Here is a 22,054-nt window from a genome sequence, read left to right as displayed (position 1 = left end):
ATAAATAAACAACTAAATAAAAACAAAAGAATCTCACTTCAACAGCAGGGAACCTAATATAATTTCATTTCCAGTTTTACAAAGCAGCCCCGACCCTTCCTTCCTTCATTAGCTGGCCTAACTGATGTAAGAATCCACTAGGAGATACACTTCTAGTGTTCCTACACAAGACCTCCTGCTGCTGTAGTTACTACATGAAATGCAATGCAAATAGTTCAGCCGCCTCCAGTAAAAGCCGTCTGGAGCCAGGCTGGGAGCTCATACTTGCAAGCTCAGCACTCAGGAGAAGCAGTAGAATAGTCACAAGTTCCACACCTCCTTCATTCCGGCTGGCTGGACTACAACGTGAGATCTTATCAAAAAACCAAACAAAGTCAACATGGGCCTTTCACGGTCACCAAGTCTGTGTTCTGTCTTGTACGCAGTACTCTTGGCTCTTGTTTATCTACTACCTCACTGCAGCAACTTGTAACTAGTTCTTTCTCCCCTCCACTTCAGTCTTCTCTCTGGAACAATGAGGACCCAGAAGGAAACAGTTCGGAACCTCTTCCTTCTTCTCTTCTTTAGCAACCCTTCGAAAATCTGTTGAAGCTGTGGGAGACCTGCTGTGGGATGGTCTGTATGTCAAATGTGTTGCTGATTGGTCAATAAATAAATCACTGATTGGTCAGTGGCCAGGCAGGAAGTGTAGGCGGGACAAGGAGGAGAAAAAACTGGGAAGTGGAAGGCTGAGTCAGAGAGACACTGCCAGCCGCCATGATGAGAAACAGCATGTAAAGATGCCGGTAAGCCACGAGCCATGTGGCAGGGTATAGATTAATGGAAATGGATTAATTTAAGCTGTAAGAACAGTTAGCAAGAAGCCTGCCACGGCCATACAGTTTGTAACCAATATAAGTCTCTGTGTTTACTTGGTCGGGTCTGAGAGGCTGTGGGACTGGCAGGTGAGAGAGATTTGTCCTGACTGTGGGTCAGGCAGGAAAACTTTAGCTACAGAGACCTCTCCATAAAAATGCACATACTTACAAAACAACTTTTTAAAAATTATTTATGAATCTGGAGAGATGACTCATGCTTAAGAGCACTAGCTACTTACTCCTCTAGAAGTTCAGTTCCCAGCACCCACCTGTCAGTTCTCAGCCATCTATGACACCAACTCCAGGGCATCTGACACCCTCCTCTGGCCACCTTGGGCACCAGGCACACACACACATACATGCAGGCAAAACACTCATACACATAAAATTTTTATTTAAATTTGAAAAAAAACTGTTTATAATAGAAAAAAGATAAGATTCCACTTAAACATTCACCAAGAGATGGCTAAATAATGTCATTTAGTAACATTCCATACAATTGTAAGAATATTAAAGATGTTTTCTCTTCCAGCATGAATGTATTATGAATGTACTATTAAACAAACAAACAAAGGAACTTTCAGGGCTGGAGAGACGGCTCTGGGGCTACGAGGGCTTGATCTGCAATGAGGACCTAAGCTCAAAGCCCTATATAAAAAGCCAGGTGTAGCTCCAGGCATCTGTCACCTCAGCATTGATGGGCAGACTGGAGGATGCTGCCATCTTGCTGACCAGTCAACCTAGCAACATGAAGAGCTTCCAGGTCTATCAGAGACCTCATCTCAAAGCAATAAGGCATAGAGGAAGGTGTCTTCATTTCAAAGCAACACAGCATAAAGTAGTGGTTCTCAACCTGTGGGTCTCAACCTCTTTGGGCGTTGAATGACCCTTTCACAAGGATCACCTAAGACCATCAGAAAACACAGATATTTACATTACAATTCATAACAGTAGCAAAATTACAGTTATGAAGTAGAAGGAAAATAGTTTTATGGTTAGGGGTCACCACAACATGAGGGTCGAAGCAATAGGAAAGTTTAAACCAATGGCATAGAGGAAGGTATCTGACATCTTATTCTGTCCTCGATATGTCCATGTAACATACACACACACAACATACACTACAGTGGTATAACACACAACCTTTTGCATAAAAATGGCAAAAATACACATTTTAATTTTGATAAGGACTTCATAAAGATGCATAAGGTGTGGAAGAGTAAACACTGGAGGCGTAAATGTAGAAATGAGGGGAAAGCAGCATTCACCAAACACCTTCTTCTGTTTGCCTCCGACTCATGAAGGATAAAAAGGGCTTGGGGTTTGGTTTGGAGACAGAGCCCCATGTAGCCCAGGCTGGCCTGAAACTTATTCTGTAGTCAAGGAAGATCTTGAACTTAAGATCCTGTCTTCTTCTCTAGCTCCCAAATAGTGGGAGCACAGGCTTGTCCTAGCACAATTTATGACATTTTTATGTACTTATTTTAGGAGGTGTGTCCATATGCCACTACACACACACAGAGGTCAGGGGACAACTTTCCAGACTCAGTTCTCTCCCTTTACTATGTGAGTCCTGGAACTGAACTCAAGTCAGGCTTGGTACTGTTGGTGTCATCTTGCTGCCCCCCTCATTAAAATTTTAATTTAAAAATACTGTGTATAAATAACTTCAGTAAATACCCACTAAAGCTAAAAGATAATTCCCAAACCCTATTTGGCAATTCTTTTTAAGTCTTGTTTTTTGAACAGCTTCTCACATAGCAAAGAATAATCTTGAACTCCTGACCCTCCTGAGTCCACTTCCCAAATAATGAGATCCCAAGTTTGCGTCATCATGACTGGTTCAGTAGTATTTTTCTATTCTTCTAAAATTATTTAGCTGAATAAATAGATTGCATATACTTGCTAATCCAAAAAGAAATTTAGGGAATATACTTTTCATTATGACCCACATATAACTGGAAGATATTAAATATCACAATAAATTCTATGGACTCCCATTTTAAATAAATGTCCTTAATCACTAATAGCCTGTCCTTTATGAAACAAACTTCTTTAATGGGAAAATGTGTGCAAAAACCAACAAGAAATACTCTCTTTCATAGTTCAAATTTCAAAGCAGATATTTCACAGCTGCTCCTAGAAATAAAGAAATAAAAATTGCTCTCCTATTTGGCCATACAGTCAATGTAGTAGTAGAGAGACCAGAGAAATTGCCTTGTATATTCATAATCTCAGGAATTAAAGCAAACTAAATTGAGCAAGAATCAGATGGAATTGGACTTTCACCATTAGGCAAGTTATTTAATCTCTCTGGGCCTCAGCCTCATCTATAAAACAGAAATAAAGGTACAACTTCACAAAAGCACTGTGATGTTCTAAACATGAAACACAGAAAGTAAAACGCAGACCATCTCAGCCCTTAGACGGAAAAGCAAGATAGGTGTCTTTGGCAGGTGTCTCAGCTTGAACCAAAACAGATGCATTCTGGACTCTGTAGTTTCTAGGAACTATACTTTCATATACACAAAGCAATGCCTGCTTTCTCCTACAGAAAGCAACGTAAGGCAGAATTCCTAACATAAAAGGGCTAGCAAATGGCATTTGCTGATTTTACATTTCTTGAAAATCTCAGTTGTAGATATGTTGCCTGGGCGTGCCCCAAAGAAGCCTAAGTCTTGGTTTGTGTTACAAAAGCGATTTTCTATCTCAGACTTCAGCACCAACAAGTGATGGGCTGCCCATGCTGAAAAAAGGAAAGGAATTCAGGCCAAGAGTCCTACAACAGAACTTTAAACTGCCAGCATCATAGACGGAAATCAACACAGAAAGACAGAAAACAGCCCCAGCCAACCAATCTTCGTCTCCAAAACTTAAATCCCACCCAGCTTTTCCATCGAGCACTACTGGCGTTTATGATTAGTATTATCACAAATATAAATAGATGGTATTTATCTCATCCTCACTTGGTGCCAGGCTCTGTGATAAGCATGTATTTTTTCAAGATTGCACGAGAACCACACAGCGAGCTCAACCTCCAACCCACTCTGCTCTCAAGTCTGCAAAGCCCCCTTCACAGCTTCAGATTCAATCTGTCCCCCGAGCCTGGGATACCCAACACCCGTCGCTCATCCACTTGAGCCCAGGAAAACACATCCTGCTTTAGAACACGACCCCTCCGACCAACACTGAAACAAGCGCTTCTGGGATCCTCCGGGGCCCCTCCCCCTCCACGCACCAACTTCAACATGCCCCTAACTTGTTCCAAGAATTGTTTCCTTCCCAACTTCTGACTTACGCAAGGCGCGGGGTCCCCTCACTGCCCCTCCAAATGCAACACGCCCGCAGTTCGTTCCAAAGTTCAACCTTCACCAACACACACGGCGTCAGGACAGACCCCGATCGCGACCCCAGGAGAACTCTCCACACCCGCTCCAGTAGGGCCCGGGATCCTCCACCCCGCTCACCAGGCCAGACCCGGGTGGCTGGGCCTGCCTGGACCCCAAGGGGACGAGGGGGAGGCTCCACCTGGCTCGGCGCGCGGCTCCGGGTCCGGCCTGGGCCCCGCGGCGGCCGCGCCCCCGTCCCGGCGCGGGCGGCAGCGCTCCGGCTGTCCGCGACGGGCGCGCTCGCCCAGCAGCTCCACGGCGGCCTGGCCGTCGTCGCGGGCCCGACGGCGGGCCCAGCCCGAGCCGCGGGGACGGCAGCGACGGCAGCCCGGGCCCGCCGCGCGTGAAGCGCAGCCTCGGCACCGCGAGTGGCCGCACGGCAGGGCCGCCACTTCCCCGGGGGTCTCCAGGCAGCCGGCGCAGCCCGACTCCCCCGGCCGTGGCGGCCGCGGCAACACTAACAACGCGGGGCTAGAGGCCGGGCCCGGAACCCTGGCCTTCGCGGCCGCCATCTCGTCACAGCGGCCCCGCCGGCCCCGCCGACTCAGAGCCGCGGTGGCTGCCGCGGAAGAAGCCCGAGTGCTCGGACCTGCCGCCGCCATCTTGTTTCCCGTTTGAAGGGAGAGTCCGTTGCGCCGGGAGAGGGGTAGAGGGCGGGGCAGTGCGCGGCGGGCAGCCTAATGCATATTCATGAGGGGGCGAGGACCTCGTCGGCTGGGGGCCGTTTCTCCCTGAACCCCTCGCTTAGCCCAAGACTGCTCATTAATATTTAATGGTATTCTTTATAGATCCGGTCTTCGGCCCGCCCTCCAGTCTCTGCAGTTTCTAGCACGGGATCCAGAGAGGCTGCGCGCTGCCAGAATTTACTTGGAAATTCTGAGCGACATGGAGCCTTATAAAATGATGACACCTATGTGAGCTATTCAGAAACCTGCCTAAGCGCTTCATTTGGTAAGGGCCTGTGCTTTTTCTTCAGGGCCACGGCAGCTTGTTGTGATTGAAATGAGGCCTACCATGACCAAAAGTCTTTCGTGAGTCTTGAAATAACAGCCCTGGCCAGCCCTCGTGTCATCCTCTCTCTCCACATCCTGTCATGAAATCCCCTCCTTTGGCTGGGGCAAAAGCATACTTTATTTCACGTATACACACACCCTAACTCCTTCTCAGGTTCCTTCCTTGTTCGATACTTAAATGTAGAAACTCTTCTAAGCTTGGCCCTCGGTCCCCTTCTCTTCTCACTCTATGTGGTCCCCTGGTCCCCTCACGCTTTCTCCCTTCTGAAACTCCACATTAGTGTCTGCAGTTCAGAGTTACTGAATCCGTCATTATGGAAACATACTTGGATGCCTGCATCCCTCATGTGCCAACCCAATGTCACACTCCTTTCAAAACAGCCCTTCTTATTTCCTACATTCTAGACACAGAACCATCTCCACAGGTCCTCTAGCTCCCAGCCCAGGCATCTTTAACTTCCTCATCATCTCCCATAGTCCTGCCATTTTCTGGCCAAAATGGCTCCTTTCCAGCCTGTTCCTGGCTCTTCGTTCCCTGGTCCCCCTGGATGATTTATGTCTCATCATCTCTTCCCTAGCTGGCAGCAGTGACTTCTGCAAACTGACCTCCCACCACACAGCCCCACTTCCTCTAAACCTTGTTCCCTGGCTCCTACAGTTTATTTCTGAAGGCCAGCTCTGGCCATACTGTTCCTGTTTAAGCCAGGGAGAGGTGCTCAGACTGTCTTGGAACTCACTTTGTAGACCAGACTGGCCTCGAACTCACAGAGATCCGCCTGCCTCTGCCTCCCAAGTGCTGGGATCAAAGGTGTGTGCCACCACCGCCAGGGGTGCTCAGACTTTATTTCCACTTCTGGATCCAGAGGATTTAGGAAAAAGAATGGCTCCCCCTGATGGAAAGCTGGCTCTTCTACACCAGCTCTCCTGCTGCTGACTTTTCTGCCTTAAGGTACATTTGGACCAAGATATTATTATCTTTATAGAAAAGCGAAGGCTTTGGAAAGACATCACTTTTTCAATCAATGCCTTGTGTCAGCCTGACACATGTAGAAGGAGGCATCCAGAGGCCCCGGGTTCCATGAGATTATGCAGAGTTGGTGCTAACCAATTCAAAGCAGAGTGATTGGTCAAAGTCAGAAACCAGGGGGAAAAAAAAAAGCCATGGACTCCCAAGATGAGAACCAGGTGGCTAAAGACAGCCAGCAACTGAGGAGGGTCAGTGAGTAACTAAAGCAAATACCGTGTTCAGACTGTCAGAAGCCCGGACAGCCAATCCTGCCAGACAGACATCTGGTCTGGGCTGCCCTGTGCTTTATCCACAGCACTTCCTCACTTCCTACCACTTGAGGTTCTTGGGACATTTTGCCCGGTCCTGACAAGGGAGACTGTGTACAGAGAGCATGCTGGCGCGTTCTTTGTCACCCTGACACAAGCTGCAGTCATCTGAGAGGAGGGAGCCCCGACTGGCAGCAATGCCTCCGTAAGACTGGGCTGCAGGCAAGCCTGGAGAGCGTTTTCTTCATCAGTGATTGATGTGGGAGGGTACAGCCCATTATGGGCAGTCCAACCCTGACCTGGTGGTGCTGGGTTCTTTAAGAAAGCAGGCTGAGCAAGCCAGGGGAAGCAAGCCAGTAAGCAGCACCCCTCCGTGTTCTCTGCATCAGCTCCTGCCTCTGGGTTCCTGCCCTGTTTGAGTGCCTGCCTGGGCTTCCTCAATGGGCTGCGACCCCGTGTCTATAAGCCAATAAACCTTTTCCTTCCCAAGGTTCATCACAGCAATAGCAGCCCTAACTAATTCAGAAAGCAAGCACCATTAGAAACAGCTCCTTCCGGAGAGCTGTTCACTCAGTAGGACTTGAGTCTGAAGGGCCTGTTCACTGCTGGTCTGAAACAGTGTAGCATGCTGTTTTGGACACAAAGAGAAACAGGAAATTTTCTTTTCCAGGAGGAAAAGTAAGAGATCTGAGTATCACTGGACCAGATGCCAGATCTGATCTTGGTCCTGGTCCTGGTCATTGGCTCACTTCCTCAGTTTCCTTGGCTTTAAAATAAATGTGCTAGAATTCAGCTGTTTTCAACCTGGGATGCACCACAAGTATGTGCACACGGGCATATGGAGCCCAGAGGTTGCCTCAGACCTACCAGAGCCAAAGGCAGGGGTGAAGGATGGCAGGATCTGTGAGGTTCATTCTTAATGCTCTAACAACTCTAACCGAAACTCCTAGGAAGGACTGTCACAATGGATGCGTTCAAAAGTCTCCTCCATCTCTCGAATTCAGAAGACCAGTTCCCAGTTCCCAGTTCTTCCTCTATGCTGTTGCCAAAGTAACCTAACACAGTAATGGCGATGGAGGGCCAGGCAGATCTGCGAAGAGTTATTCATGCTGAGAACAGGAATCAGAAGAAGATGGTTCTAAAGTTTCAAGTGTAAACCAGAGATTGTGATCATGATTGACAAGCCAGCAAAAGCAGAGCAGCTGGGAAGGAGCACCAGACTGAGAGAAGAGGAGGACTGAGGCTGGGCAGACATTTTGTTCTCTCTCATTTGCCGCCATTTAAATCTCCTTTCTGCTGGGAAATGCCTCCTTCTATGTATTTCTGACAAGAGGAGGGAAGCTGAAAGAGGGAAGCAACTAACTCCTCCCTGCCCAGAGAGGGCCGGACAGGGCTTGGGCTCCGCCTCCTCGTCACTCCTTCCAGAACTCTGAATCTTCAGTGAATGACAGATTTCCAATTGTTCACAGCAACGAAGACCAACAGGTATCCAACAGCAAGGGCTCTTGGGTGAGAACTGGGGGAGGGGTGGTGTCCTTACCGTGGTGATAGTAGCCACACTGGATTGTTCCTGTGGTAAGGACTATGCTGTGGTACCAGCAGCCTGGCCTCTTTGCCTCTTGATTCAATTTTTCCTTAAGCCAGTCTCAGTTCCTGTAATTTGTCCTGCAATTCTCTTACCAAAACATGGGCTTGTTTTGAATTGTCGTCAGAGACTGGTTGTTAAGGATGCTTTACAGATTATGAAATGATACAACAAGGTTAGGCCAGCCCTAGAACAGAACAAGTCCAAACAATGTAACCATTGGCGGGAATGAAGACACTCTAAAGGAAGCAACAGGCCCCATGGAATTGAGATTGCCCTGGACGTCTCGTCCTGAGAGAAAGAAAAGACTAGAAACTGGTGTCAGGCCAGAGGAGGAACTTGTCTCTCAGAAAGAGACTTCACACAGACTGACAGCTTGTCGGTTCACCTTGAGGGAGACACTCCAGCCCAGACAACAGACCACACTTAGACCATGGCTGCTTAGCTCCACATGCCTTGTACTGTATTTAAACTGAAGCTTCATGTTAGGACCCAGAAGCTGGATTGGCCAGAGGAGGGGGATGTGGCCCACAGACCTCTCTGTTCCTCTTCCTGCTGTGGCCACATTGAATACATTTTTGTCTGCTTTTCACTGTACTGTCTCTTTAATTGGCCTGTTGAGGGCAGGTGGTTGAGCCTACATTGCTGGAGTGAAAGCAGGATTCAGGGTCAGGGCTCTGGCCCCAGCAGTATAGTGGCAGTAGCAGGCCACACTCTTTTTTCTCATCCCCCACTGGCTCCACAGAGGTCCAGGAAAAAGTGGGACCCATAGACTCACTTCAGTGCAGAATGCTAACTGGAACAAGGGTGGAGTCTCATGCTTCACTCTGCTACCCCATTCACACAGGCTGAAGACTGCATGGCCGCCATAGTGCCCCAACGTGAAGAGCTCCACATAGTCATGAACTATCCTTAAAACTCTTCCTCCTCTTCATCCACACCCCTGCAAACCTTTGCTCTCCCTTCAGGCTGGTGACCCCAGCTTTGCTCTCCTGGGCCGATAGACTGTGAACAAAAATCATTCAGCACGGTTCCCAATGGAAACAAGGCTGTTGTCAATTATTTTTGCTCTTTTAGGGGGCCCACCACCCAGCTCCCAAATAAATCACCCAGAGGCTTATTAATTATAAATGTCCAGGCTTAGCTTGGCTTGTTTCTTGCCAGCTTTTCTTAACTTTAAATTAACCTGTCTTTTGCCTCTGGGCTTTTACCTTTCTCTATTTTTGTATACCTTTCTTTCTTACTCCATTGCTGGTTGTGTAGCTGGGTGTCTGACCCCTGATGTCCTGCTTCTCTGGCTACTTCTTCCCTTCTCCCATATTTCTCCTTCTATTTATACTCTCTTGTCAGCCCTGCCTATCCTTTCTCCTGCCTAGCTATTGGCCGTTCAGCTCTTTATTAGACCATCAGGTGTTTTAGACAGGCACAGTAACACAGCTTCACAGAGTTAAACAAATGCAACATAAACAAAAGTAACACACCTTAAATAATATTCTACAACACAAGGTCCTGTCTGCAGAGCCAGGTCCCCTTCATGCCAGCCCAGAAAAGGCCTCACCCAGCTAGCAGGAGAGAAAGCCCACCCCTGAGACCTCCCTCGTGCCCTGCTCCTCCCTTTGGGTGGCTTCTTTGTCTCCCTTCCTTTGGTTTCAGAAGTTCTCACAAAGCTAATCCCTCTGCCTATTGCTTTGAAGCCATCTGACACCTCCAGACACTCTACGAACCCAATAACACTTGGGTTCTGCCCCTTTGATGGGCAAACCTATGCATCAGTAATTGTAACAAAAGAAGTGTGGCAAAGCTAGAAGCAGTGTGGTGAGCATCTGCATGGTCTTAAGGAAGCAGAGAGCCTAGGTGGGGTCCGGGACTGGCTCAAGAGCTCTGCTTTGAGGAGTTCGCCCAGTAAACGGGAGGGAAGGCAGGCAGAGGAAGCAGCCGAGGCACGGAGGCGGCGGCAAAGCTCAGCTTTGGCGGCAGCATCTGACTAAGCAATTCAGTGTGGGAAGAACAGAAGGCTGGGAATGCGCCTAGAATTGGGGGAAATGAAGTAGGCGCAGCAAGCCTGAAGAACTGAGCTCAACCCTCAAAGCCCATGTGGTAGGAGAGACCTGACTCCATGTCGTCGGACCCCACAGGCAAGCCTGGCATTTACAGGGATCTCTCTGTCTCTGTTTCTGTCTCTCTGTGTGTCTCTCTCCTCTCTCTTTCTTCCTCCCTTCCAGAGGACCAGGTTCAATTCCCAGCACCTATATGGCAGCTCACAAATGCCCGCAATTCCAGTTCCAGAGGGTTAGTGCCCTCTTCAGACCTCTGAAAGCTCTAGGCGTACATATAGTACACAGATATACTGCAGATAAAACACACATAACCATACATTTTTTAAATGAAAAAAGTGGTTTAGAAAAACAAAACTAGAATTTACAGAGAATTTACACTGTGTGGCAGGCACCATATTGAGCCATAAGGTGACTGTCTCAGTTAAGCCTGTACAATGGGCATATTTATGTCTCTGTTTTACATCCCTCACATCCCTCCTTCCCATCTCCATCCCCACAGGCTTCTTCTCCTTTCTTTACCTCTTCCTGACTCTGTGTCTTCCCTACTCTTCTTCCCCCTAGACTCTGTGATTCTAAGCAATCAATTTCCTTTCCTTTTTCTTTTTCTTTTTTTTTTTTCTTTTTAACTTTTGAGACAGAGTCTCACACTGTATCCCAGACTGGCCTGGAACTTACACCAATCCTCCTGTCAGAGCAGGGATTACATACCATCCCAAGCTTGGTTTATGCTTTACAAAATTTGATGAGTATAAAATTGTATGTTATAGTTGTTGTTTTAAAGGAACAGAGGTGGCTTTGAGTGTACATTGGGTTTATGGTAGAAGGAATACGAGAAAAATGAGTGAATAACTCTACCCAACCCCATTTCTCCAAGTAAGCTATTTAGAGTCATACCTTTCTCTGCTAGTATCTGCCGCCCCTTCATAGTTCAGCTCACCTGTTTAATGCTCACTGAGCCTGCCTCCAAAACCCTCAACAAAGAAATCTTACTGGCTTCATTTTGCCTAGACCAAGGCCCCAAAAGAAATTGGGCATGGTCCTATTCAGGACCAGTGTGAGAGGCAGTGAAACCATTTTTTTTTTTTATCATAAATGAATGCATAGATAGTAATACTGACAGAAGAATTTGCCTCTGAAGAAAATGTCTCCTGTTTGGGAATAAAATGATGCAAGAAGGGTTCAGCTAAAGGCCGAGAACAAAGAGCACAGTGACCAGCAATGGATTTGGTTTGTCTTTTCTAGAATGGTCACAGAGGACGGTTCTTTGTTCACTATTTGGTTGCTGGTCTCAGCTCTGCCCTGCCATCTCTGGAAACAACCACCTAGTGTCCCATTCTCCCAGGACCATGATGCCATGATTTGACCACCAGGGGGCGAACAGAGACTGCACAGCCTCTTTCACACCGTTTCTAGGGAGCCAAAGTCACTACTCAGAGCCCTGCTGGCTTTGGAAATCATCAGAGGTTTCTAATTAAAGCCCTTTGTTAACAGAAATGAAAACTGAGGTTTAGAGAAGGGAACTACTTTGTCAGTCCGTGTAGTGAATCATCAGAACTAGAAACCAGTGTGCCCCGCTAAGCTTTCTCCTGTGAGGCAGGGTCTCTCTATACAGCTCTGGCTGGCCTGGAACTCACTATGTAGAACAGGCTGGTCTCACACTCACAGAGATTCCCCTGGCCTCTGCCTTGTGACTGCTAGGATTAAAGGCACATATCATTATGCCTGGCTAACACTGGGTTTTCATGTTTTTCACGAAAAGACTAGTTCTCAATTAAGTTATAAAAACATGAGGCTGGGGATCGTGTTTTGACCAACAATGAACATCTCCAACACCTACAATGCTGTTTTGCAGACTGCCTGTGCCATATGCGATTTGGAGGATTTCACCAAGCACAATAAAAACTGCCATGTGGCAGGTCCAGTCCCCATTCCTGAGTGCACGAGATGAAAACACACCATGTCTGCCCTCACAGAGCTCGGTGTCAATGAGAAAGACAGATCTGTGGACCCATAGCTAATCCAGGCGAGGAGCCGAACAGTGGCGCAGATAACACATGCAGGAGGCAGAGAAGGAAGCCACTCCTAGACCTGCACAGAACTGGATCCAAAGAAAGAACCTGAAGTCATTACAGAAGAAAGGAGTCCCAAGTGGAAGGGACAGGAGAGGAAGCCAACACTTAGAGACACAAAGATTCGCTATACAGGGAGAAAAGGACGGATTCTGAGTAGCTGGGGTATACCATGTGTCAGAAGCTGGATTAGGGGTGGAGAAGGGGGAAAAAGGGGAACATGAAGTTGGGGGGTGCAGAGGTAGGGGTGGATCTGGGAAGGGTTAAGAGGAGGAGTTGGGGGTGAATATGATCAAAACACATTGTATGAAATGCTCAAAAAATAATTAAAACATTTCTTCAAAAAGAATATGGTAAATAAAAGATGCCAGGGATGGGGTGATGGCTTGGTTGGTAAAGCCTCTGCAGTACAAGAGTGAGGACCACAGCTCAGATCCAGGTAAAAGTGAGTGTGGCAGCCCTCCTGTAACACACCACAGGAGGCAAAAACAGGGGCTCCCCAGAGCAAGCCAGCTGGCGGGATTAGACCAAATGGTGAGCTCTAGGTTCAGTGAGAGACCCCGTGTCAACACACATGGTGGAAAATAACAGAAGACACCAGACATCAACACCGGGCCTTCACACACACACACACACACACACACACACACACACGCACGCAAACACACACACACACACACACACACACACACACACACACGCACACGCGCGCGCGCACGCACACGCACACACGCACACACAAGCACACAGGCACACAGAAGTGATGCAGAGGACTCAGGATATAGCTCAGATGATAGTCTTTTTTTCAGCACTCCTGAGGCCCTGTGTTCAATCCCCAGGACTATATTAACCAGATGTGGTGGCCTGTAATCCCAGTACTCTGGAGGTAGAGGAAGGAGGTGCAGAAGTTCAAAGTCATCCTCTACCACCTAGCAAGTTTGGGGGCAGCCTGAGGTAGTAAGATCCTGTCCTAAAAAGAAAAAAAGTAAAGAGAAAAATTCAAAGGCCATCTGGTAGAAAATGGAGGGCAGACCCTGCTCGATTGAGTTGGACCTGGAAGACCGTTGATGTGACATTTGCGCACATGTCAAGCCTGCTCTGGGGAAAGCCTGAGGGAAATAATTCCAACCAGGAAAGACACAAAACAAAGGCCTCGAGAGGCTGAGAATGTGATGTGTCCGACGGGCAGAAAAAGGCCAGGTGCCTCCAGTATGAGGAAGAGAGGAAGTTCAGGGGAAGGCAGGGACAGCTCAGAAGGGACTTTCAAACAGTCTCCAAGAGGCTGGACTGGATTCCAAAAGCAGTGAGAACTCTTAATCAAGGAGAACATTAAGACTTTGAGTTAACTTCACAGATGATGACCCTAAGGACCCTTGAGGCCCACATTCAGATGGACACAGTGTGGGCCACCATCTGTTTTAATGACTCAAGTTACGTGGCACCATCCTCTGGCACCCTGCCTATTAACAGACCCATTGACAGAAGCCTGTGAACAAACTCTTTCCTACCGTCCCTGAGTGCGGGCGGAGGAGGCCAGAACCAAAGGTCCATTCCCCTGTGTTGCTCCTCTCCACGCTCGTTTTGCGAAGCCATGTTAAGAACCTGAATCGCCGGGCAGTGGTGGCACACGCCTTTAATCCCAGCACTTGGGAGGCAGAGCCAGGGGGATCTCTGTGAGTTCGAGGCCAGCCTGGGCTACAGAGTGAGTTCAAGGAAAGGCTCCAAAGCTACACAGAGAAACCCTGTCTCAATTAAAAAAAAAAAAGATATGTAAGAACCTGAATCGCCCGTGTGTGTGTGCACCCAGAAGTCAGAGGCCAACACTGAGTGGCTTCATTAACAGTTCACCACTTACTTTTTGAAACAGAGTCGCACTGAAACTGTAGTTTACTCGTGGGCTAAGCAGGCTGGCCAATGAGCACCAGGGATCCACCTCTCTCTGCCTCTTCAGAGATGGAGTTGCACATGCTTGCTGCCATGTCTGTTTTTGTTTGTCTGTTTTTGTTTTAATTAAACTTTTTCACTTATTTTACATCTTGACTGCAGTTTCCCCTCCATCCTCTCCTCCTGTTCCCCCACTCCCCTATTTCCCAGTCCCCATCGCATCCACTCCTCCTCTTTTTCTGTTCAGAAAGGGGCAGGCCTCCCATGGATGTCAACAAAACAGGGTATACCAAGGTGAGGTAGGACTAAGGTCCTCCCTTCGTATCAAGGCTGGGCGAAGCAGCCCAGTATGAGGAATAGGTTCTCAAAGGCCAGCTCGAGCGTTAGCGTTGATCCCACTGTTAGGAGCCCCACAAACAGACCAAGCTACACAACTGTCACATATGTAGAGGGCCTAGGTCAGTCCCAGGCAGGCTCCCTAGCTGTTGGTCCAGAGTCTGTGAGTTCCTATGAGCCCAGGTTAGTCATTTCTGTGGGTTCCCTTTTGATGACCTTCACACACACACACACACACACACACACACACACACACACACACACCTGGCTCGTACAATCCTCCCTTCCTCTCTTTAACAGGACTCCCAGAGCTTGGCTCGGTGCTTGGCTGTGGATCTCTGCATCTGTTTCCATCACTGGATGAAGGCTCTCTGATGAAAATTAAGGTAGTCACCAATCTGATTACAGGAGATGCCAGTTCAGGCACTCTCTCCAGTATTGCTAGGAGTCTTAGCTGGGGTCATCCTTGTGGATTCCTGGGAGTTTCCCTGCACGCCTGCTTTTTATGTAAGTGTTGGGATCTGAACTCAGGTCCTCAGATTTACACAAGTATGTCACTAACTGAAACATCTCCCCAGCCTTTCACATCTCCTTTTAGAAAAGGATGTTAAATGATTCAGGAACAACAATCTTCAGCATTCTTCCCACCGAAGGACCTAGATTTTCTTCCTATACTTATTTCTCTTGTTTCTTTCTGCCGCTGATTTTGAAGTGAGTGCTGAGGTCAAACCCAAGGCCTTGCACAGCCTGGAGAATGCTACAATGCTGAACTCATGTTTCTTAGTGAGTAAGGCTAAGGCCGGTGGGTTCTTCAAGCATTGGACGAAGGACCAAGGTCTCATGGACTTGTTCCTGTCCTTGCTCATTCAGTCAGCCATATTTATTTGATGCTTTTGTGTATCAGAGGTTTTGATAAGTGCTAGAAGAGAGAAGTAGGCATCTTCCTCACAGTACAGGGAGAATACACAAATATTTACACCCTCTTAGGAAGAGGGGAAATTCATTAGAGTCCTTACCTAGCATGTACCAGGCCTGTGGTTTGATCCACAGCACTACAAAATATAAATAGAACAAAAAAAAGACCAACACTTTCCCTGAGAGAATCAGGGAAAGCATAAATAAATAGATAGATAGATAGATAGATAGATAGATAGATAGATAGATAGATAGATAGATAGATAGATAAGAGGGCTAGAGATGTCGCTCAGGGGCTAGAGTACTGTGTCCAATTCCCAAAAGGCTTGAATCACTGTAATTCTTTAGTTGAGGGGTTGAAAGTTTCAGATCCTGTTGAACTGGATAAATGGTTCCGTGGGTAAAGAGCACTTGCTGTGCGGGCATGAAGACATGAGTTTGAATCCCCGGCACCCACGTTAAACCTGGGTGTGGGATCTAGAGAGATGGTTCAGTGGTTAAGGACACTTAACTACTTGTTCTTGCAGAAGGCATACATGAGTTTGGTTCCTAGCACCCACATAGTGGGCTCACAACTGTCCTTAACTCCGATCTGAGGAGCCATAACCCTAGTACTGTGGTAGGTGGGAAAAGAGCATCACTTGGGCTTGCTAGCTGCGAGCCTGGCTTCTAGATTTAATGGCAGACCCTATTTCAAGAAAGGAAAAAAAGTGGAGAATAATAAAGCAGTATTACCTCCTCTAACCCAACAACTATATCTGGGGCCATTTGTGCCAGCATGCAAGTATATATACAGCACCCACACATGTGTACAAATACACACACTCACATACACACATGCACACAGTCCCCCAAAAGGAAAACTAAAGCTCGGGTCATAAGGAGTTCCAGCATAAAAGTGCAGAATATAATAATCCTGGGAGGTTGAGGTGGGGAGATCACTGAAGCTAGCCTGGACAATTTGGCAAAGCAAGAGAGGGTATGAAACTCAGTCAGAAAGAACTGGCCTACTATGTTCAAGGGCCGGGATTTAGAAGCAGAGGGAAAATGTGTACACAAAGGTATGAAAATGTGTGGCCACTCTGTGAAGGAGCATGATTGGTAAGTGTCGGGTAGGCGGCAATAACAGAGAGGAGTTGAAGTGAGTCCAATGTGAAAGTTTGACATTGTAACCCTGTGACTGACAGGATGGCCAGAATCAGTTCAGGCAGGGAGGTGATGACATCCGGTTTGCAGTCGAAATGACCAGCATAGCCCCTACAGCAAGTGTGAGGAAGATGCAGCTAGACAAGGGCCAGGAGACCTGAGGACAGACTGTGGGAAAGTCCAAGTGTGGGCTGAAGATGGTCTGAGCTCTGGGGATAATGATGGACGGAAAGGCTGAGATGGTGGAGGTAGATAGGATGAGCAGGTTCAGGGGATGCCAGTGAGTTACACCTAAGCCATCCACTTCCGTGCACAGAACATTTTTTGAAAAAAGGAAGAAAGGAAGTGCTCTCCCCTTACTAAAGAAAGCACTGTGCCCTCGGGAGAAAGGAGCATCGAGTTAGAATTGGAAGGGGGAAGTTAAACCTGAAGCATATTGGTGGAGTGTCACTGTTCTGCTCCTGAGAGCCCCAGGTAAGGATGCTTCCGGTCATTGGCTCCTCCCACCGATCACTGGGGGTGAGGAGGTGACAACACAAGGGGACAGGGACCCCAGTCTTAACCCTGCCAGTCACTGCTGAACCTGGAAATCAGATTCTCTACCAGAGTGGGCTGTGGCCCGCCATCTCCTCTCCTTTCTTACCCCTCCTCTCCTGGTCTCTCTGAGACTCTGGTAACTGTGCAAGAGAAGCTCAGAAAGTCAAAGTCCAAAGCAAGGAAGGCTGTGTTTACCCACAATGCCCCAGCAAGGTGTGGATGGAGCCGGACCTTGAGTCTGCCCGTTCTCTACAGAGCCTGGGTGCTGTGGTGGGGACAGAGCTGGCTCTCTTCTTAGGGTCCTATTAGTTCAGGAGCTCATTCAGCATGAGTTCTGGAAGCACAGGCTGCCTGGGCTGCTGGGGTCTGGGTCAGCGTGAGCTTGCTCACCTTCTGGTGAAAAGACAGAGCTCTGGCAACTGGCTGTTCCTGGCACGTGCCGAGTGGTGGGGCCTCACCTGTGCTGGCGGAGTTCACCCTGGGCTGCTTGGTTAAGGGGCAGCAGGAGTGACTCCATAGGAAAGTCTTCTGGGCTAGCTCTCAACCAGGGGACAATGACTGAAGATGAGGGAAGGGGGCAAGTGACAGCTAGGTGGCATGGCTCTGAAGTTGGTGTGCTTCGACCTTGGAGATGCCTTTTCATCCTTGCGACAATTGTGGTATGACAATAAAAGTATGAAGAGACTCTAGACCATCATTTTAATGCTGGGGAAAGACACCGAGGCTGTGTACTCCAGACTACCAACTGCACTGCATTAAGAATGGCAGTTGGGCCAGGCGGTGGTGGCGCACGCCTTTAATCCCAGCACTTGGGAGGCAGAGGCAGGCAGATCTTTGTGAGTTCAAGGCCAGCCTGGTCTAGATGAGCGAGATCCAGGAAAGGCGCAAAGCTGCACAGAGAAACCCTGTCTCGAAAAACCTAAAAAAAAAAAAAAAAAAAAGAATGGCAGTTGGAGGCTGGAGATGGCTCAGCAGTTAAGAACTGTGGGTATGCCGGGCGATGGTGGCGCACGCCTTTAATCCCAGCACTCGGGAGGCAGAGCCAGGCGGATCTCTGTGAGTTCGAGGCCAGCCTGGTCTACAAAGTGAGTTCCAGGAAAGGTGCGAAACTACAGAGAAACCCTGTCTCGAAAAACCAAAAAAACAAAAACAAACAAACAAACAAAAAAAACTGCGGGTATTCCTGTACACTGTGTGAATACATGTCGCTGTGATTGGTTTAATAAAGAAGCGGACTGGCTGATAGCTGAACAGGATAAAGTTAGGTGGGAGAGCCAATCTGAGAATGCTGGGAGGAAGAAGGGTGGGGCTGGGGAGTAGCCAGCAGACACAGAGAGAAGCAAGGTGGGCATGTCGTACTAAAAAAGGTACCAAGCCACGTGGCAAAGCATAGATAAGAAATATGGGTTTATTTAAATGTAAGAGTTAGCCAGTAACAAGCTATTGGTTATTAGCTGAGCATTTATAATTAATATTAAACTTCTGTGTGGTTACTTGCAGGACAGAACTTCTGCCAACAAAGAACACTGGCTGTTCTTGAAGAGGACCCAGGCTCAGTTTCCAACACACACTGGCCACTCACAGTTGTCAGTAACCCCAGTGGATCCAGCGTCCTCTTCGGCCACCAGACACCAGTACATCAACACACTGACACACAGGCAAAACACCCATACACATAAAATAAAATAAACAAATCTTTTTTAGAAGAATGGTCACCTCAAGTTTAAGTGATCTTAAATAAATTTGTCACTTAGATGAGTAGCTAGGCTGAGGGACGGTGTAGGTGAGCATTATTCATTTGGCCCATTAATGTTGACATCCGCTGTGAGGAATATTTTTCTTTCCATTGTCTATGAATTGGTTCTGTCTTTAAAGTGTCAGTTTCTTTTCCTCCCGTAGGGATATAATCAAGGAAAGGCAGTAGACAGTAGTTGTCCATCACTGTCTAGTACCATTGATTCCAGAACCCTGCAAAATTCGTGGCTGCTCAAGTCCCCTATACAAAATGACATAGTATTTGCAAACAACCGGCACATACCCTCCTGTTTCAGTACTTTAAAAATCTCTAGATTACCTACACCCACTACAGTGCAAATACTTTATAATTGATGTACAGTTGTGTTTAGGAATGAGGACAACAAAAAGCCTACACATGTAGACGAATTTCTAAACGGTCTTATTAAATAAGAAGCACAGAGCCAAGAGATCAGAGCAAGAGCCACGACTACCTTTAGCTTGCCACTCACTGATGTCCTTCCCCTGAGAGAGAGAGACCTTCTTCCTGTGTGTCTTGTGTTTTATTGCTTTCCTGTTCTGCCTTCTCATTGGCTCTAAGCCCAGCCACATGACTTCCTTGTCACTGCCTGTCTATACAAACCTCCTGGTCTCTATGGTTGGTACTGGTACAAGGACGTGCTTGGCTGTGTCCTTGACCACACAGAGATTCTGCCTGCCATGTGGTCGGATTAAGGGCATGGGCTACCACCACTTGACTTCTATTCCTGGGTTGCTAATGACCTCTGATCTCCAGGCAAACTTTATTTATTAACATACAAATAAAATCACATTTCAGCACAATTAAAATATCACCACATACACGTGTTCAGTAAAGTAATTTTTAATAACTTAGGTCCTTAGTTGGTTCAATCTGTGGCTGCTAAACCCATAAATATGGGAACAGACTGTACTTAGAGCCAGCTAAATAGAGCCAATGGTAAAATATCTAGACATTTTTGCAAGCTGGTTATTAAACACAGTTATTGGCAAAGTTAAATTACATGAATTTATGATCACATAAATTGTGTTTAAAACAGAGGTAATAAGGGCTGGGGATGTGACTCGGTTGGTAGAGTGTTTGCCTAGCCTGCGTGATGCCAAGTTCCAAGTCTTCAGTGCTACATAAACCAGGTGTGGTGGCAGCAGGAGTCAAGATTAGAAGTTCAAGGTCATTCTCAGCTATATAAGGAGTTCAAGGCCTCTCTCAACTACAGAAGACCCTTCTCAAAAAAAGAAATTTAAAATAATAAAAAATCAAAAATAAAACAGAGTTGAGAAATACTCAAACACATCAGTTTCTAGTTGTCTTTGCAATAATGTGCTCAAGGTTATCAATGCCTATTGTAATTGTGTGGGAGAAATACTCAGTCATGGTGTTCTGCTGTGTTTCTTCTCTCAACTGTTTGTTCAGTGAAGCCTGTTAGGAACCTGAATTGATCACAGTCGGGAATACTTACATCATGGAAATTAGCGACTGTAGAAACCAGAACCTGAGTCCTACAAGTTTTCTCTCACTCTGAGCTTCAGGGCTCTGGCCTGTGGCATCTGAGCACTTCCTCGTGGCATGGCCCCGAAATAGCAATCTGTACTTCTGACTTGGCCCAAGAAATCTGGACCAGTTCTTGTCCTGAGGCTGGCAGCCAACTGAAGCAAGAAGCAACTGAACATATTGAAGTAGAAAATGAAATAGATCTAAAGAACAAGCCAGTGAGAAAATTTTGAAAGTGTAACAGAAATGTAACAATCTCCACCAACCATTTTTTTCAAAATAGGTCAGAATTAATCATCAAAATCCAAAATTTTGGAATAACATCTTTCAATCAACCACAAGTGTCTGCACTGCTTGGGGAAGAAGACAAGAGGTGCCACATTGTCCGACCAGACTTGAAGTGACAGAATTTGAAGACATAAAATCAGGTTACATAATAATAGATTTGTATTTTGATGAAATTTCTTACTTTGAAAATAAGGTTCTCACATCGGCACAGGAGATCACTTCCTAAATATAATACCAGCAGCACAGACACTGAGAGCAACAATTAATAAATGGGACCTCTTGAAACTGAGAAGCTTTTGTAGGGCAAAAGACACGGTCAATAAGACAAAAAGACAGACAACAGAATGGGAAAAGACCTTCACCAACCCCACATCTGACAGAGGACTGATCTCCAAAGTATATAAAGAACTCAAGAAACTAGACATCAAAATACTGAACAATCCAATTAAAAAATGGGCTAAAGAGCTAAACAGAATTCTTAGAAGAATCACAAATGGCTGAAGGACATTTAAAGAAATGCTCAACATCCTTAGTCATCAGGGAAATGCAAATCAAAACAACTCTGAGATACCACCTTACACCTGTCAGAATGGCTATGATCAAAAACACTAATGACAATCTATGTTGGAGGGGATGCGGAGCAAAGGAAACACTCCTCCACTGTTGGTAGGAATGTAAACTTGTACAGCCACTGTGGAAATCAGTATGGCAGTTTCTCAGAAAATTGGGAATCGATCTACCTCAAGACCCAGCCATACCACTCTTGGGCATATACCCAAGGAATGCTCAGTCATACCACAAAGATACATGCTCAAGTATGTTCATAGCAGCACTATTTGTAATAGCCAGAACCTGGAAACAACCTAGATGCCCGTCAACTGAAGAATGGATTACGAAAATGTGGTACATGTACACAATGGAGTACTACTCAGCAGAGAAAAACAATGACAGCATGAAATTTGCAGGCAAATGGATGGAACTAGAAAAAAATCATCCTGAGTAAGGTAACCCAGACTCAGAAGGACAAACATGGTATGTACTCACTCATAAGTGGATACTAGATATAAAGCAGAGAACAATCAGACTGCAACCCACAGAACCAGGGAGGCTACATAGCAGGGGAGACCCTAGGATGACTGGGGCTTATAGTAAGTTTTGGTTTTACTCAGTTACTGGGCAAGCCTCAGTGAAACATTTCACTATTAGGATAAGAATTTATACTGTTATCAAGCTGATAATAGAAAAATAAATAAAAATGAAAAAAGAAAATAAGGTTCTCTCCAATGGATTTCATTGGCATGAGAGCAATTCTCCATCTTCAAAGTCCACCGGACTCAGATGGAAATCTGGAAAGCATTTGACAAAACACTCAAGTCCAACACAGAATAAGGCAAGCAGGAAGGGATATCATAAGGAACCAGAAGGCTTCTTTACCTGA

The 22,054-nt window shown here is 46.7% G+C and overlaps 1 protein-coding gene and 1 pseudogene across 3 annotated transcripts in view; one reads left to right on the top strand and one right to left on the bottom strand.

Moving 5' to 3' along the window:
* Positions 1 to 4,966, bottom strand: part of Rnf169 (ring finger protein 169) — a 73,124-nt gene extending 68,158 nt beyond the window's left edge. For all 3 annotated transcript variants that reach the window (XR_008213215.1, XR_008213216.1, XM_052714182.1), the window contains exon 1: positions 4,386 to 4,966. Coding sequence is in view for 1 of the 3 variants with exons in the window: in XM_052714182.1 (XP_052570142.1) it covers positions 4,386 to 4,848 (463 nt within the window). In the remaining 2 variants the exon portion in view is untranslated. The remainder of the gene's footprint in view (positions 1 to 4,385) is intronic.
* Positions 4,967 to 17,660: 12,694 nt separating this feature from the next.
* LOC128123921 (protein SET-like) lies at positions 17,661 to 22,054 on the top strand (annotated as a pseudogene).

The sequence above is a fragment of the Peromyscus californicus genome, unplaced genomic scaffold (genome assembly GCF_007827085.1).
Source record: "Peromyscus californicus insignis strain IS unplaced genomic scaffold, ASM782708v3 Scaffold_4__1_contigs__length_199733344, whole genome shotgun sequence".
Classification (NCBI taxonomy): domain Eukaryota; kingdom Metazoa; phylum Chordata; class Mammalia; order Rodentia; family Cricetidae; genus Peromyscus; species Peromyscus californicus.
Note: the sequence above shows the minus strand (reverse complement) of the source record. Positions and strands in the feature narration are given on the sequence as shown.